The sequence below is a fragment of the Petromyzon marinus genome, chromosome 38 (genome assembly GCF_048934315.1).
Source record: "Petromyzon marinus isolate PM22_M1 ecotype Great Lakes invasive population chromosome 38, UKy_Petmar_22M1.pri1.0, whole genome shotgun sequence".
NCBI lineage: Eukaryota > Metazoa > Chordata > Hyperoartia > Petromyzontiformes > Petromyzontidae > Petromyzon > Petromyzon marinus.
Window position 1 is genome coordinate 4,846,473 of NC_133704.1, and position 18,805 is coordinate 4,865,277.

The following is an 18,805-nucleotide window of genomic DNA, read 5'->3' on the forward strand; positions in this document are numbered from 1 at the left end:
GCGTGGACGCGGGCCAAAGGCAAAGCGGAGACGGACGGTCAGGCACGGGACAGGCAGATGGACAGGAGAGGCAACAAGGGGACACACGCACAGGCGGGGAGGGGGAGCCAAGGAGGTGGACGGACAAACGTACAGGCGAGGGGGTGGACAGACGGGATGGACAGGGAGGCAAGGTGGTGGGACAGGCAGATCGCAAGGTTGATATAAAAATAGGACCATGGACAGACAGGAAGGGGGGTGGACAGCCGGGGGTGGGGGGGGGGGGGTAGACGGACAGGGAGGTGGACAGACAGACAACAAGAATACAAACGTGCAGACAGGCAGGCAAACATATTGGCATGCAGGCAGGTAGGTCGAGAGGTAGGAGAGCGGGCACGTAGGCAGGCAGCACACGCAGGTAGGTAGGCGGAGGTTCACACAGACAGCCAGACGGATGAAAGGACAGGCAAGCATGCAGGTAGACGGACAGACGGACAGACAGACACGCAGACAGACAGACAGACGCAGAGGTACACAGGCACGCAAGTGTTAGTATCTGAATGAAGCGCAGCGATCAATAGACACGGGCAACACGAGAAGTCAACTCTCACTTAGCGCGAGGCGTCGACACGGACCGGAGTCGAGCCCCCGACTGCAAGGGGCTGGGGTCTGGGGGGGCAGTCTGCAACTCACCTGGTGCGTGGGGTTCAACATGTTGACAAGTGTGTGTGTGTATATACATGGACAGGTGTGTATATATGGACAGGTGTGTGTATATATATGGACAGATGTGTATATATGTAAATGTTTGAAAGAGGTCCAGCATACCCGCACAGAGAGCACAGACAGACAAAACAAAGACAAAGAGCCCCCGTATAGCCTCACCAGACTTTTAGGGCAAAGTGCTGTTAGCGAGCACCTATGAAGGCTGGCACGGTACAAGAAGGGGTGGGTGGCCAGCACCACGCCCGACCGCCTTTGTCTCCCCAGTGGTGATGTTCGCACATCACACCAGGTACAAACAGATACACACAAACACATGCACACAGACAGACAAAGACCCCCCATATAGCCTTTAACAGGACGTTAGGGCAAGTGCTGTTAGCGAGCACCTATGAAGGCCGGAACGGTACAAGAAGGGGTGGGTGGCCAGCACCACGCCCGACCGCCTTTGTCTCCCCAGTGGCGATGTTTACTACACACCGCACCAGGTACTCATTTGAGGCTGAGTCGACCTAGGGGAGACACCAGGACCGGTTCAGGTATTCGTCTCCGGTGTTAGTGGCCGTGAGCGGAAATCGAACTCGGGCCACCGGGCTCAAGGCGCAACGTGCTGACCCACGGCGCTTTCGCTCCTCACACGCACGCACAGAGACAAATACCCCCCAGGTAGCCTCGAGAGACTGATGGGGCAAGTGCAGTTCGCGAGTTCTGTTGGGCCGTGACGGCCGCGTTTATTCCGTAAGGTGCGAAGCGTGCGTACGGTACATACAGTCTATGTATATACGGTACATGCAGTCTATGTAAATACGGTACATGCAGTCTATGTATATACGGTACATGCAGTCTATGTATATACGGTACATGCAGTTTATGTAAATACGGTACATGCAGTCTATGTATATACGGTACATGCAGTCTATGTATATACGGTACATGCAGTCTATGTATATACGGTACATGCAGTCTATGTATATACGGTACATGCAGTCTATGTATATACGGTACATGCAGTCTATGTATATACGGTACATGCAGTCTATGTATATACGGTACATGCAGTCTATGTATATACGGTACATACAGTCTATGTATATACGGTACATACAGTCTATGTATATACGGTACATACAGTCTATGTATATACTGCAGCGGTGAGGAGTAAGGACGCGGGGAGGGGGGGGGGAAGGTGGGGGCGGCTCCGCGTTCTATAGACTTGAGCGTCACGTGGAGGTGAGTATGACGAGGAGGGGGCATGGGGATGGGGGGGCATGGGGGGCATGGGGGGGCATGGGGGGGTTGGATGGGGGGGGGTCCAAATTTGAGAAAACAAAAAAGCAAATCGGGTTTCGCTCGTTGTTATGGTCATCAGCAGTGCCTCGCCGACCTAACGTAGTGCCATAGTGCAGCTCTCTATCCCTTCGCGAAAATTATAGGACTATACATTCACTCGGTCGTTAAATAATAATTAATCACAGACAGGGCCTTTGTAGGGCCAGTCCTCGCGCGGTTTTCACAGTAGAACGCGTTCTCGCTAAGAACGCGGATCTTCCATTGGGGAACGCGCGCCGTTATAACGGGGAAGCAGCACTGTTATAACGCGAATTAAACCGGGTTCTCAAGCGCAGTGAGTTGATGGTCTCAGGCCGGTCACCAGTGACTCACGTACATACCCATAGACTTGCAGAGAGACCCATCGACTCACGCAGAGACCCATAGACTCAGGCAGAGACCCATAGACTCACACAGAAACCCACAGACTTACACAAACACAAGATCCCCCGTATAGCCTTAACAGACTGTTGGGGCAAGTCCTCTTAGCGAGGACTTATGAAGGCCGGCACGGCACACGAGGGGGTGGGTGGCCAGCACCACGCCCGGACGCCTTCTCCCCAGTGGCGATGTTTACACATCGCACCAGGTACTCATTTGAGGCTGATTCGACCTAGGGGTGGCCTAGGACCGGTGCAGATAATCGTCACTGGTGTTGGTGGCCGTGAGCGGGAAATTTTACTCTGGTGGCTGGGTTCATAGCGCAGTGGCTAACCCGCTACGCCACCGCTCCCCACTTACACAGACCCATAGACTCACACAGAGACCCATAGACTCATACAGAGTCCCATAGACTCACACAGAGACCTATTGACTTACATAGAGACCCATAGCCTCACAGAAAAACCCATAGACTCACAGAAAAACCCATAGACTCATACAGAGATACGTAGACTCACAGAACGACCCAGACTCACACAGAGACCCATAGACTCACACAAAGACCCAACGACTCACGTAGAGACCCATAGATTCACATAGAGACCCGTAGACTCACAGAGAGACCCGTAGACTCACAGAGAGACCCGTAGACTCACAGAAAGACCCACAGACCTATTGACTCCCACAGAGTTCCGTAGACCCATAGACTCACAAAAGAACCATACACTCACATAAAGACGCATAGACTCACACATAGACCCATGGACTCACACAGAGACCCATGGACTCACACAAAGACCCATGGACTCACACAGAGACCCACAGACTCACACATAGACCCAACGACTCACGCAGAGACCCATAGATTCACATAGATACCCATAGACTCATATAGAGACCCATGGACTCACACAAAGGCCCAACGACTCACGTAGAGACCCATAGATTCACATAGAAACCCGTAGACTCACAGAGAGACCCATAGACTCACAGAGAGACCCGTAGACTCACAGAAAGACCCACAGACCTATTGACTCACACAGAGATCCGTAGACCCATAGACTCACAAAGACCCATACACTCACATAAAGATGCATAGACTCACACAGAGACCCATGGACTCACACAGAGACCCATGGACTCACACAAAGACCCATGGACTCACACAGAGACCCACAGACTCACACATAGACCCAACGACTCACGTAGAGACCCATAGATTCACATAGAGACCCGTAGACTCACAGAGAGACCCGTAGACTCACAGAGAGACCCGTAGACTCACAGAAAGACCCACAGACCTATTGACTCACACAGAGACCCGTAGACCCATAGACTCACAAAAGACCCATACACTCATATAAAGACGCATAGACTCACACAGAGACCCATGGACTCACACAGAGACCCATGGACTCACACAAAGACCCATGGACTCACACAGAGACCATAGACTAACACAGAGATCCATAGACTGACACAAACCGGGTTCTCAAGGGTAGCGAGTGGTTGGTCTCAGCCCGGTTCAACGGCGACTGCACAAAGACACCACATCCACCCTCCTACCCCATCCGGGCTCACATCCTTAATTTGGCTTTCCACTTAAGTTGGCAAAAAAGTAGCATCTGTCAGATTATCTATACAGTATATATACAGTATCTATACAGCATATACATCCTGTTTGATTGGCACGCGATACATGGCGATGTTAGCGATGCCTCCAAATTCGAAGATCGTGGGGGGGGCGGAGGTGGAGGGGTGGAGGTGGGGGGGCGGAGCTGGGGGGGTGGGGAGGGTGGAGGTGGGGGGAGGGAGGGTGGAGGTGGGGGGAGGGAGGGTGGAAGGGGGGGGGTAGGTGGGGGGAGGGAGGGGTAGGTGGGTGGATGGGGGTGGGGGGGCCAACCGCAGCGAATGCATTGAAGCTATCGAGGGGGCGACTAAAGTGCTTAAACGTTGAGACACAACGCTGGTAAAGTATTAAATAAAGACGCGTTCATCTCAGCCCTTTCATTTTATCCTTTTTAACCACCAGGTTTCAGCCCCACTGAACTATGAGCTCTCGTTCAGAGGCGACCTGGCCACGCGTGACGATAGCTCATTACCAAAGTGGCTGATATCATCATAATCATCATCACCACACGTGGGGGATTTCTAGCAGCAGCCAAATCGTCTTGCGGCGCGTTGATTCTAAGTGTTGGAAGGGGCCGGGACAGCAACACCGGAGGATGAACCCGGAGAACAATCCACGCCACCACCACACGGAGAGAGCGAGAGAGAGCACGCGGAACTCCAAATACACAACAACAGGCATCGCCAGGGTCCGGGATCGAACCCACGAAAACCTCCTGCGTATCAGGCGAGCTTGAGACGTAACGCATCTCAAGACAAGGGTGAGAGTAGGGGTGAGGAGTGGCGTGGATGCGGTGAGTGTAGGGTGAGGTGTGGTGATGATGGGGCGAGTGTAGGGGGTGAGAAGTGGTCAGGTGTGGTGAGGGCGGGGTGAGCGTAGTGGTGAGGAGTGGTAAGAGGATGGGGTGAGTGTAGGGGTGAGGAGTGGTGAGTGTAGGGGTGAGGAGTGATGAGTGTAGGGGTGAGGAGTAGTGAGTGTAGGGGTGAGGAGTGGTGAGAGGAGGGGGTGAGTGTAGCGGTGAGGAGCGGTGAGAGGACGGGGTGAGTGTAGGGGTGAGGAGTGGTGAGTGTAAGGGTGAGGAGTGGTGAGCGTAGGGGTGAGGAGCGGTGAGAGGACGGGGTGAGTGTCGGGGTGAGGAGTGGTGAGCGTACGGGTGAGGAGTGGTGAGCGTAGGGGTGAGGAGCGGTGAGTGTAGGGGTGAGGAGTGGTGAGTGTAGGGGTGAGGAGCGGTGAGCGTAGGGGTGAGGAGCGGTGAGAGGACGGGGTGAGTGTCGGGGTGAGGAGTGGTGAGCGTAGGGGTGAGGAGTGGTGAGCGTAGGGGTGAGGAGCGGTGAGTGTAGGGGTGAGGAGTGGTGAGTGTAGGGGTGAGGAGTGGTGAGTGTAGGGGTGAGGAGTGGTGAGTGTCGGGGTGAGGAGTGGTGAGTGTAGTGGTGAGGAGTGGTAAGAGGACGGGGTGAGTGTAGGGGTGATGAGTGGTGAGTGTAGGGGTGAGGAGCGGTGAGAGGACGGGGTGAGTGTCGGGGTGAGGACTGTAGGGACCGGGTCACGCGAAGGCGATCACGGCCCCCATCACCACGAGGGTGACGATGATCGCCCCAACTATCATCATCTTCTGTCGAGACCCCAACCCCAGCGAGGAGGGTAGGAGGAGTAGCGGGGGTCGCCGTGAGGGTGAGGGGGTGACGTGGAGGGAGAGGAGGGGGGGAACGGGGAGGGGGGTAGGGAGCCGGGAATAAACAAAAACCGCATACGTGTCAGACAAATCATAAAGAAAGCAAAGGAATAAAAAACACAATGACAAAGATACCCCGTATAGTCTTAACAGACCGTTGAGGCAAGTGCCGTTAGCGAGTGGCACCTATGAAGGTTGGCACGGCGCACGAGAGGAGTGGTGTGGCCAAACCCCACGCCCGACCGCCTTTGTCTCCCCACTGCCGATGCTCTCACAAGTATTCACGATGGCCGAGTCGACGTAGGGGAGGCCCAGGACCGGCTCACATATTCGCCACTGTAATTGGGTCGTAGAGCGCAGCGCGCTACCCAGCACACAAAGGCAAAGGCTCGCCGTATAGCCTCAACAGACGTTTGGGGGCAAGTGCTGTTAGCGCTTTAGCTGCTATACATTTCCAAATGCTCCACTTCGTTGAGCTATCATATGTGGCAAAGTCCTTTTCTAAAAATAGCTACGTAGCTCAGTGGGCCTTTGCTGGTAAAATAAAAAAAAATGTTTAGCTTTGGTTTAGGCAGTTTAGTTTCCACCACGCGTTCGTCCTCGGCTGTATCCGTGCATTTATTTGCTGCTCATAATGTATATGCATTGCGACGTTAACAGCAGTGCCCGCGGCAGGCACCGGAGTCGAGAGTTTCTCTCCACGCTGAGTAGCCGCTGTCGCGTCAGCTGCGTTGATCGCTCGCTCACAACGAGAAACCTACCGACTCGACAATTGTCCAAGACAACAAAGGTAAAGATCCCCCCTCGCCCGTATAGCCTTAACAGACTTTTGGGGGCAAGTGCCGTGAGCGAGTAGCACGACGGGGGGATGGGGTGGCTAGCACCACGCCCGGCCGCCTTTGTCTCCCCAGCGGCGAGGTTTACCACACACCGCACCAGGTACCGGTTTGGGGCTGAGTCGACCTAGGGGAGGCCCAATGATCCACAAACAATAACAAACACACACACGGGAACGTATGGGAGGGAGGGGGGAGTAGAAAGGCTGGAGGAGGTGGTGCTGGTGGGGGACGATTAATTGGGGAGGAGACGGGAGAATGAGTGAGGGAGGGAGTGGATTTGAGGAGAGGATTAGGGAGAGATGGGGAAGGAAATTAGGGGGAGGAGGGCAAGGGAGGGAGAAGAGAGAGGAGAGGGAGGGATGGAGTGAGGGGGGGAGGTAGAAGAGAGAGGTATGGAGTGAGGGGAGGGAGGGAGAAGAGGCAGGAGAGGGAGGGATGGAGTGAGGGGGGGGGAGAAGAGAGAGGAGAGGGAGGGATGGAGTGAGGAGAGGAAGCAGAGCGAGGGATGGAGTGAGGGGAGGGAGAGAGTGAGGAGAGGAATGATAGGGAAGGAGTGAGGGGGTGGCATTGAGGGAGAGTGAAGAGGCACGAGAGGGAGGGACTGAAGTCGGAATGGATTACGGGGAACCGCGCTCTATGGAGGCTATGAACCATGATGTCGCACAGAGGAGGAGGAGGGAGGGACAGAGCGAGGGGCGGGGCGGGTGACAGGGTGGGGGTCGCGCAGGGGGGCGGGGGGCTCCTCCTGGTGCCTCGTCCAGGGACTCACCCGGCGCGCCTTGCTCTGGTATTTGACGGCCTTCTTGGTGTCAGACACGGCCCTCTCCACGTAGTCCACCGAGTGCTCCACGTTGTACTCTATGCGGTCAATCATCTCTCCCTGAGAGTCGGGGGTGGGCGGGTGGGTGGGGGGACATTGGGGAGATGTTAACAGAAGCATCGGTGAGACGTCACAGTGCGACTCGGATGACAGTCTTGTACGCTCGGGGCTGGATGCCGTTCCCTTACCCAAGGCCGAATAGAACGTTCAGAAGCCTTTGGAGAGCGTCGCGTTGACGCCAACAGCCGCCACAGCGCTCGTGCCAGGCTAGGTGCGCTTTGCAGCCGTCGCGTCAAATTGTGGAAGGCTCTCGCTGATGGCAGGAGGAGGTCACGGGATAGAACCAGCAGGTGCCGTGGGTTGTACCGCTGCTGTGCCAGGCTAGGTGCAGGAGAAGGTCACGGGATAGAACCAGCAGGTGCCGTGGGTTGTGCTGCTGCTGTGCCAGGCTAGGTGCAGGAGAAGGTCACGGGATAGAACCAGCAGGTGCCGTGGGTTGTGCTGCTGCTGTGCCAGGCTAGGTGCAGGAGAAGGTCACGGGATAGACCCAGCAGGTGCCATGGGTTCACTGACTCAGATGACTGGCTGATGCACCAGCTGTACCCCCTACTGTGCCAACTTGCTGCGCTTTAGCCATATCGGCGCTACGCTCGTTGTTGTGAGTGTCGCTCTTCTGCCTTCCGTTGTTGCTGGAGGGCGACTGCCTCCAACTGCCCAGTAGCAGCGTCCTTCACGAGCCTCCTCCGCAGAGGCCGATCTTGACACCGCTGGTACCAGCCCGTGCCACACCCATTTAGCCCCTTCTATCCGGCCAAATAGAAGGTGCTTGGGCATGCGGTGGATGGACATGCAGGCTACATGACCCGGCCAAAAGAAGCCTCGCCTGCCAGAGGAGCTCACTGATGATAATCTGTCCAGATCTTTGAAGCATTTGCGAGTAAACCCAGGATGGATGGTAGGCAGGCCAGCCTGAAAGTTTCAAACTGGCGCAGATGACCCATGAGAGGAGTCCACGTTTCTCAAGCGTAGAGAAGGGAGGGCATGACCGTGGCCGAGAAGGTAGCTTCCACACAGCGTTATGCAGCTGACGAAAAATAATAATGCCACTCGGCTGATTCAGAGTGAGACCTCTGCTGCCAAACCGAAGGTGGGTATAGACACACGAGACAGGTACTGAAACTTCTCCACTCTCTCCACAACGTTCCCATCACTCATGGCGAGTTGAGGGGGTGAAGTATTGGACGATACAATATACGCAGGGAGGTGCTCAGTTTTTGTGGGCCTGATGTTAAGTGGCACGCTCCAGGTTCAGCAGCAGAAGCTCCAACTCCTTCTCAGAGTGAGCAGCAACAACCAGATCATCAGCGTACGTAACATGGTAGACCAGTAGGGTGCCATCCCTTGACCACACCCGAGCATTGATCAGCCACCCATTGTGTTTGTACCAGATATAAATTCTACTAGTCCAGCCACGGAAGGCTTCTAAAACTACGTGGTCGAAGATGATGTTAAATGTTAAGATGATATGAAATGCTAAGATGACACATTCACACACACACACACAGACACATTCACACACACACTTAGGTAGAAAGACAGAGATCCACCGAATAGCCTTAGCAGACTGTTGGGGCAAGTGCTGTTAGCGAGCACCTATGAAGGTCGGCACGACGCACGAGGGGGTGGGTGGCCAGCACCACGCCCGGCCGCCTTTGTCTCCCCAGTGGAGATTGTCACACACCGCACCAGGTCCTCATTTGAGGTTGAGTCGACCTAGTCGAGGCCCAGTACGGATTCAGATAATATTGTGACTGCCGTTGGCCGTGAGCGAGAAACGACCTCTGGGTTCTTAGCACAGCGCACTAACCACTGCACTACCACTCCCCCGCTGACACACAGACACTCACACACATAAAAACACTCAAACTAAAACTCACACACAGACACGCTCACACACACACAGACAACAACAACCGCCATTAGCCACTAAGTGGCGGTGACATCACCACGTTAAGGCCACGTGAAGTGTCGAGCGCCCACTGACAGGAGGTCACGGGACAGACCCAGGTGCCATGGGTTGACACTCTCACACACAGACACACACAGACACACTAATATACTCACACACACACAGACAGACACACACAAACACACTAATACACAAAAACAAAGAAGCCCCTTATAGCCTTAACAGACTGTTGGGGCAAGTGCTGTCAGCGAGCACCTATGAAAGCCAGAACGGCACACGAGGAGGTGGGTGGCCAGCACTACGCCTGGCCGCCTTCGTCTCCCCAGTGGCGATGTTTACACATCGCACCAGGTACTCATTTCAGGCTGAGTCGACCTAGAGGAGGCCCAGAACCGGTTCAAATAATCGTCACTGGTGTTGGCCGTGAGCGGGAATCGAACTTGGGTCGCCGGGGTTTGTAGCGCAGCGCGCCAACCGCTATGCCACCACACACAGACACACTAACACAGACACAGACGCACTAACACGCACAAACAGACACACTAATACACAGACAGACACACACAGACACACTAATACACACATACACACATACACACAGGCAGACACAGACATACTAATACACACAACAACAACAACCGCCATTCGCCACTAAGTGGCGGTGACGTCACCACGACGCTTGTGCCAGGCCATGTGCACCCTGAGGCCACGTGAAGTGTCGAACGCCCGCTGGCAGGAGGTCACGGGGCAGACCCAGGTGCCACGGGTCGACAGACTCAGATGACTGGCTGATGCACCACCTGTGCCCCCTACTGTGGCAACCTGCTGTGCTTTAGCCACACGGCGCTCCGCTCGTTGTTGTGAGCGTCGCTCCTCCGCCCTCCGTTGTTGTTGGAGGGCGACTGCCTCCAACTGCCCAGTAGCGTCCTTCACGAGCCTCCTCCACAGAGGCCGATCTTGACACCGCTGGTACCAGTCATCGGCAAGTCCACTAAGCTCCACGTCCTCCTGTACCACATCACTCCGCTTAGCCCCCTCAAACCGGCCGAACAAAAGCTGTTTCGGCATGCGGTGGCTGGGCATGCGGGCTGCATGATCCAGCCATCGCAGCCTTCCCCGCCGGAGCTCACCGATGGGACCTTGCCCAGATCTTTCAAGGATTTGTGAGCTCCTCACACAATAAAGTCTGGTTAAACCCAGGATGGATCGTAGGCAGGCCAGCCTAAATGTTTCTAACCGACGAAGATGTTCCATTAGGGGGGTCCACGTTTCGCAAGTGTAGAGAAGGGAGGGAATGACCGTGGCCGAGAAGACCTGAAGCTTAGTGCGGAGCGACAGACCAGGTAGCATCCACACAGCGTTACGCAACCGATGAGAAGATATTGCTGCTCGACTGATTCGGAGTGAGACCTCTGCTGTTAAACTGGAGCCAGTCATATGCACACTGCCCAGGTATGGGAAACTCTCCACTCTCTCCACAACTGCCCCATAACCGATTGGGAGTTGTGGGGGTGGAGTGTCCGATGGTATAAAATAGCCAGGCAGGTGCTTAGTTTTGGTGGGGCTGATGGTAAGGCTCCACCTCTTAGTGGCACGCTCCAGTCTCAGCAGCAGCGTCTCCAACTCCTCCTCTGAATGAGCAGCTATTACCAAATCATCAGCATACATAACGTGGTTGAGCAATAGGGAGCCATCCCTTGACCGCACCCGGGCATCGATCAGCCTCCCATTATATCTGTACCATATGGAGATTCCCCCGGTACAGCTATTGAAGGCTTCACGAACTACGTGGTCAAAATAGATGCTAAATAATGTGGGAGCCAGAGGACATCCCTGTCGCACCCCAAGGTGTACAGGGAATGGCTCTGACTCCTGGCCACGTAGTTTTACCCAGGCCCGCTCACCATCATGAAGGTCCTTAATGATCGTGAGCAGAGGGTCAGGTACTCCAAAGGCACGAAGAACTACCCAGAGCCCAGGCCTACTGATGGTATCATAGGCCTTGACCAGGTCAATAAAGCAGAGACGTAGGTCTTGTTGGAATTCCCTACACCTCTGCTGTAGCAGACGGACAGAAAATATGGCATCTGTGCAGGACCGCCCTTTCCTGAAACCGCATTGGGGATCCGCAAGCCTCTCCTCAGCGTGCCTGGCAAGGCGATGTTGAATAATCCTTGCCAGGACCTTTCCCGGCACACTGAGGAGTGAGATGCCCCTGTAGTTACAGTCTGTGTGGTCCCCCTTATTAAAAAAGGGGGACCACCAGGGAATCCTTCCAATCCTGCGGAACCCGTCCAGTGGTCCAGACTGTTGTTATGATGTCATATAGGGCAGTCTGTGCACAAACGCCGGCCTCCCTCAGCATTTCGCTTGGGAGATCATCTCTGCCCGCTGCCTTTCCTGGTCTCAGACTCCGGATCGCCTTCAATACTTCCTCAACAGATGGCACCTCAGCCAGCCACTCACAGGGGGTGACTTCTTCCAATATTTGAGGCACAGACACACTAATACAGACACACACAGACAGACACACACAGACACACTAATACACACATACACACATACACACAGACAGACACAGACATACTAATACACAACAAAGACAAAGATCCCCCATAAAGCCTTAACAGACTGTAGGGGCAAGTGCTGTTAGCGAGCACCTATGAAGGCCGGAACGGTACACGAGGGGGTGGGTGGCCAGCACCACGCCCGACCGCCTTTGTTTCCCTAGTGACAATGTTTACACACCGCACCAGGTACTCATTTGAGGCTGAGTCGACCTAGGGGAGGCCCAGGACCGGCTCAGATAATCGTCACTGATGTTGGCCATGAGCGGGAATCGAACCCGAGTCGCCAGGTTCATAGCGCAGCGCGCTAACCGCTACACTACCGCTCCCCACACTAATACACACACACAGACAGACACACACACACAGACACACTAATACACAAACACACAGACAGACACACACAGACACACTAATACACACATACACACAGACAGACACAGCCACACTAATACACACTCACACACAGACACACTAATACATACACACAGACAGACACAGACACACTAATACACACATACACACAGACAGACACAGACACACTAATACATGCACACAAACAGACACACAAATACACACACAGACAGACACACACACACTAATACACACATACACATAGACAGACACAGACACACTAATACCCACACAGAGACAGACACACACAGACACACTAACACACACACATGCACACACAGACACACTAACAGACACACAGACACACACAGACACACACAGACACACACAGAGACTCAAACACACACACAGACAGACACACACAGACACACTAATACAACAGACACACACAGACACACTAATACACACACACAGACAGACACACACACAGGGATGTACCTGGCTCTCGACCAGCATGGCCATGTCCAGGAACATGTCGTGCAGCTCGCGGATGCTCGTCTCCAGCTTGATGATGTCGTTGTGCCGGGACTCGATCTCGCTCAGAGCCTGCTTGTCGATCTTGGAGTCGAGCACGATCTAGGCGGCGTGAAGGGAGGGGGGGTGGGGAGTGGGGCAGGGTCAAGAGGTCAGATCGCACCTTAGAACCCCCCACACCAACTTCTGAAGCTCCCCCCCCCGCATCCCCTAGAACTTTCTTCGCATGTCTCTGTGTGTCTGTATTTGTGTTTCTCTCGGACTATGTTTCTGTGTCTCTGTATCTATGTCTGTATCTGTACGCCTGTGCGTTTGTGTGTGTCTGTGTGTCTGTATTACTGTATCTGTGTGTATCTATGTCTGTATCTATGCCTTTATCTGTACGTGTGTCTGTGCGTTTGTGTGCTTCTGTTTCTGTGTGTCTGTATATATGTGTGTCTCTGTGTCTATATCTGTGTGTTTGTATCTCTCTATCTCCATCTCTGTGTGTCTGTGTCTCTGTATCTGTGTGTATCTACGTCTGTATCTGTATGAGAAAGTGTGTCTGCATCTGTGTCTATGTTTCTGTGTGTCTGTGTCTGTATCTATGTGTGTTTGTATCTCTATATCTGCATCTGTGTGTCTGTGTCTCTGTATCTGTGTGTATCTACGTCTGTATCTGTATGAGAAAGTGTGTCTGCATCTGTGTCTATGTTTCTGTGTGTCTGTGTCTGTATCTATGTGTGGTTGTATCTCTCTATCTGCATCTGTGTGTCTGTGTTTCTGTATCTGTGTGTATCTACGTCTGTATCTGTATGAGAAAGTGTGTCTGCATCTGTGTCTATGTTTCTGTTTGTCTGTGTCTGTATCTATGTGTGCCCGTGTCTCTGCCTCTGCATCTCCACGTGTCTGTGTCTCTGTATCCGCGTGCGTCTGTGTTTATTTTCCCCTTTTCACAGGCGCTTGCAAAACAGCACTCGGCCCCAACAGTCTGTTGGAGGCGACATTGTGCGAGTCTGGCATTCACCCCGGACGTGAAGATTGCAGGGTTGCCACTCTCCAGCATGTCCTCCAGCTCCTCATTAGTGGTTGTCTTCCCGGCTGAACACAGCAGCAACATCAGCAGCATCATCAGCATCATATATCTCACCATCACAGCCATCAGCATCATATATCTCACCATCACGGTCATCATAAGCATCATACATCTCATCATCACGGTCATCATCAGCATCATACATCTCACCATCACGGTCATCATCAGCATCATACATCTCACCATCACGGTCATCGTCAGCATCATACATCTCATCATCACGGTCATCATCAGCATCATACATCTCACCATCACGGTCATCATCAGCATCATACATCTCATCATCACGGTCATCATCAGCATCATACATCTCACCATCACGATCATCATCAGCATCATACATCTCACCATCACGGTCATCATCAGCATCATACATCTCATCATCACGGTCATCATCAGCATCATACATCTCACCATCACGGCCATCATCAGCAGCATCGTACCATCAGCATCATCAGCATTGTTATCGCGAAACAACTTAATCACGACAAATACCATCAGCAGCAGCAGCATCATCATCAGTACCATCATCACGTGACTCCGCGTGCCACACGTGACCCCGACAAAGACCCCGATAGTTTATTTTCCCGCGCGGGTGGCCCTAGGGGGCGGGGGTGGAGGTGGGAGGGGGCTGGGGGGGGGAGGAGTGGGGAGAGGGGAGGTGGGGGCTAAGATGTGGGAGTATCCACGTGATGGTGAATTAAACGACTATTTTAAAACCATTTTTATTTTATTGCACCACCTAAGGCCCACTGAGATGTGTAGCTCTTTTTCAGAAGCGACCTGGCCACAAATGATAGCTCAACGAACGTGGCTTGTCATCACCGTGTGGACGTTTAAAGCAGCAAAACGCTCAAAACGCGTGACGTTCATTCCGAATGTGAGAGGGAAAACCCGGAGGACGCGGATCAAGAAAAAATCCACGCGACCACGTGGAGAGAGGCACCGCAAACTCCAAATATACAGCAGGCGTCAGGGTCGGGATTGTACCCACGACCTCCTGTATACCAGGCGAGGGAGTTAACATCTCGGGGACGAGGGGGGTTGAGAGGCGAGGGTGGAGGAGTGGAGGGGAGGGGCCATGAGTGGAAGGTGGTGGGGGGCTAAGAGTGGGGGTTGGAGGGGGATCAAAGATGAAGGAAGAGGGAGCTGCGTGGGAGGCGAGGCCACCGTGGATGAGTGGAGCGCGCGGGGGGGGGGCTAGTGGGTGGCCGTGGTGAAGTGGAGGAGACTGAGTGGGAGTGTGGGGGGGGGTTGGCGGGGGCTGACAGGGCCCGCGTGGCTGCCCGCTAATTAAGGCCATGAATCACGTGGACAATCACTCACGGGCCCTCGGTGCTGACGTCAGCGAGCCGGTCAGCGCGCGACCTTTTCGCGCGCGTGCCTCTCACGCCCCCTCTCTCTCTCTCTCTCATCCGCACGCGCGACACACGCGGGCCACTCCACTGCTGGATTACGACGGCACCCCGCACCCCCCTCTCTCCCTCCCGACACCTCACAATGGTGGGTCGGGAGGTGTGAGGGGGTAACCGCCCTCCCCCTGCCCCCCCCCCCCGCATACCCGAAGATGTAGTGCTTCTCTGTTGTTGTGTCGCGTAGCAGTGGGAATACATTGCGTTTTAAAATGTATTATTATCACTTTGGGGGGGGGCACTTTTTTTTAATAAGCTTGAAATTTTGGGACACCCCCAAACCCTTACCTCCCACGCTATGTGTTAGTCATGGGGGGGGGGGGGGTTGACCATACTTCACCACGCTGGTCATTGCAGGTTGGTAAATAGTTGGTAAATAGAGCTGGTGGGGGGGGGGGGCAGAAAGTGTGGGGGGGGAGGGAGGGGTGCGCGAATATCTGAACCGGTTCTGGGCCTCCCCCAGGTCGACTCGGCCTTAAGTGAGTCCTGCACCTGGTGCGGCGTGCATACAATAGCAGTTCAACATCGGCACAGGGGAGACAAAGGCGGCCGGGCGTGGTTTCTGGCCACACCGTCCCCCGTCGTGTGCCGTGGTGGCCTTCATTCGGTGCGCCACTCGCGACACAGCGCTTGCCCCAACGAGGGTCCGTTGAAGGCTACCCGGGGGCATCTTTGTCTTTGAAGGTCATGTCTGCGTGAGTTCATTTGACCTTGGCCGACCTCCACCCCTGAGCGAGCCACTTGGAGGTGACGAGAGGACGCCACTCACGCGGGACACGTGAGGGGGGGAGGGGAGGGAGGGGTTCAAGAGTTGGGGAGGGTGACGCTGAAAACGTAAAGTATTAAATAAAGTGTGCATTGATCCACCGCTGGATGGTGCGAGGGAGGGAGGGAGGGAAACCGGGAGTGATGATGGAGTGAGTAATGGAGTGAGCGAGGGAGGCATGCGGTGATGGAGAGGACAAACGGAGAACGGCGTGAAAGAGGAAGTGAAGGAGTGAGAGATGGAGTGAGTGACGAAGGAGGGAGCAATGGTAGGGAAGGCAGCAGTGATGGAGGGAGGCGAACGAGTGATTGAATGACGGAGGCAGTGACGGAGAGGGTACGGGGGCGTTCACGTTGGGGAGGCATTCATCCAGCAGTGGACTGATCATGGAGCGTGCGCGCGGAGTTCTCGTACTGATCTCGAGCTGCCTCTGGATGCGCCCCTTGCACCGCTCGCGGTAGTCCGACTGTGTCGAGTTGTACTCCGTCATCACCTCCACGAACTTGCGCGACAGGGTTGAATGCTACGCGGGGAGAGGGGGGGGGGACGAGGAGGGGGGTCAGTCGTGAAGTCAGCAAGTAGAGAAGCAGAGGTGGCAGGTGGAGAGTCAGACGGGACGGGCAGACGGAGAGATAGGGACAATAGAAGGACAGGGACAGGCAGATGGGTTGACGCTTGACGGGCCGGATGAACGGACGAACAGACGGAAAATTGCCATCAACAGCAACATTGCCATCGACCGAATTGCCACCAACAATATTGCTTTGAACAATATCGCTTTCAACAAAATAACTTTCAACGCCAAAATTGCAATCAACAATATTGCTATCAACAAAATTGATATCAACAAAATTGTTATCAACAACATTGCTACGCAAAAAAAATTGCTATCAACGAAACTGCTGTCAGCAAAACTGCTATCAATAATATTGATATCAACAAAACTGCTCTCAATGACATCGCTATCAACAAAATTGCTATCGACAAAGCTGATATCAACAAAACTGCTCTCATCAACTAATGAAGTCCGCGCCGCGTGGGAGGATCTGTGAGCCTTTCTGCGTATGCCCCCCCCCCATCTCCGCCCCTTCATCCCCCCTCCTCCGCTCCCAGAACCCCCTTAAAGGGTCAGGAGCTTTAGGGCGGGGTTCCCCTTTGTAGCCGCGCTGTTTGCCGGGGGTCCTGTGCGGACGAGATAAGGGAAGTCGCCAATAGCGCTCGGCGGACATCACTCCCACAGTATTAACGACTGCCCCCATCCCCACCCACCCACAGAGACAAAGATCCCCCGTGTAGCGTTGAACAGGCCGTAGGGGCAAGTGCTGTTAGCGAGCCCGATGATTGGTAAAGAACGTTGATTTAACTGCGTCAGTTACAACCACGTAATTATGTATTCCGTATGTTTGTTAGCTTTTAAAATGTGTGTTGTGTGTCTGGAGCGGTGGTGTAGCGGGTAGCGCTACGCTGCGCTTCGAACTCGGCGGCCCGAGTCCGATTCCCCGCTCACGGCCAACACCAGTGACAAATTATCTGAACCGGTCCTGGGCCTCCCCTAGGTCGACCCAGCCTCAAATGGGTATCTGGTGCGTGTGTGTAAACATCGCTACTGGGGATAACAAATGCGGCCAGGCGTGGTGCTGGCCACCCACCCCCTCGTGTGCCACCGTGCCGGCCTTCACTGGGTGCTCGCTAGCAGCACTTGCCCCAACAGTCTGGGACCTTTGTATCGACGACGTATCTCTTGCGCGTGTCTCTGTCTCTAATGCGTGTCCATGTGGCTCTACCAACGAGGTAGACAATACAGACATCGACACGAACCCCCTCCTTCCACGTTCCTCCCCACATCCCCGATAAAAAAAATAATTCAGTGTGGGTCGCTGGGGCGTGCAGGGACACTCGCGGGGTGGGGGGGGGGCGGAGGAGATAGAGTGGGGGCAGCGGGGGGGGGAGCGGGGGGGGCATCGGGGGGGGGGCGAAGGGGCACGGGTGGGATCTGGGGGGTAGCGAGGTATGGGGGGTGAGAACAGCAGGGGATTCGTGGGGGATGGAGTGGGGATAGTGGCGGAGTAATGGGGGGCGGGGGGGGATTGGGATTTGGGGGGGGGCAGTGGGGGAAAGGGGGTGGTCTGTAGGGGATGGAGTGGGGGCAGCGGGGGCTAATGATGTCGCCATTCCTACCAACACTTTCAGTCACTACCACGACCACGAATGCCACTCGTAAATATGTCCCGCCGCTCCTTGTGCAATGCTACAACGAAGACGCCCCCCACCCCCTCCCCCCGCACCTGCGTCTTGCGTATCCTCAGGTCGGCCGAGGAGCGATTCTCCGTCTCCTCCTTCTCGATGTCTTGCTCGATGGCTGTGGGAGAGCAGTGGTCACGGCGCCGGGTGGTTAGACAGGGTGGTGAGTGTGTGTGTGTGGTGAGTGTGTGTGTGCTTGGTGTGTGTGTGGTGTGTGTGTGTGTGTGGTGAGTGTGTGTGTGGTGAGTGTGTGGGTGTGGTGAGTGTGTGTGGTTGGTGTGTGTGTGGTGAGTGTGTGTGTGACGAGTGTGTGTGGTGAGTGTGTGTGTGGTGAGTGTGTGTGTGACGAGTGTGTGTGGTGAGTGTGTGTGTGTGGTGAGTGTGTGTGGTGAGTGTGTGTGTGGTGAGTGTGTGTGTGACGAGTGTGTGTGGTGAGTGTGTGTGTGGTTGGTGTGTGTGTGGTGAGTGTGTGTGGTTGTTGTGTGTGTGTGTGGTGAGTGTGTGTGTGTGGTGA

At 54.6% G+C, this 18,805-nt stretch overlaps 1 protein-coding gene across 3 annotated transcripts in view; it reads right to left on the reverse strand.

Moving 5' to 3' along the window:
* The window catches only part of LOC116950057 (syntaxin-1A), a 189,856-nt gene that overhangs the window by 17,354 nt on the left and 153,697 nt on the right, over positions 1-18,805 (reverse strand). The window contains exons 5-10 of one of the 3 annotated variants that reach the window (XM_032967466.2): positions 18,336-18,409; positions 16,465-16,573; positions 13,804-13,877; positions 12,762-12,899; positions 7,323-7,433; positions 4,302-5,654 (exon numbers count right to left, since the gene is read on the reverse strand). In XM_032967466.2, the coding sequence (XP_032823357.1) occupies positions 5,586-5,654; positions 7,323-7,433; positions 12,762-12,899; positions 13,804-13,877; positions 16,465-16,573; positions 18,336-18,409 (575 nt within the window). In that variant the 3' untranslated portion in view covers positions 4,302-5,585. Of the gene's footprint in view, positions 1-4,301; positions 5,655-7,322; positions 7,434-12,761; positions 12,900-13,803; positions 13,878-16,464; positions 16,574-18,335; positions 18,410-18,805 lie in introns of those variants that run through there. The other 2 variants (XM_032967467.2, XM_032967465.2) reach the window with 2 other exon arrangements.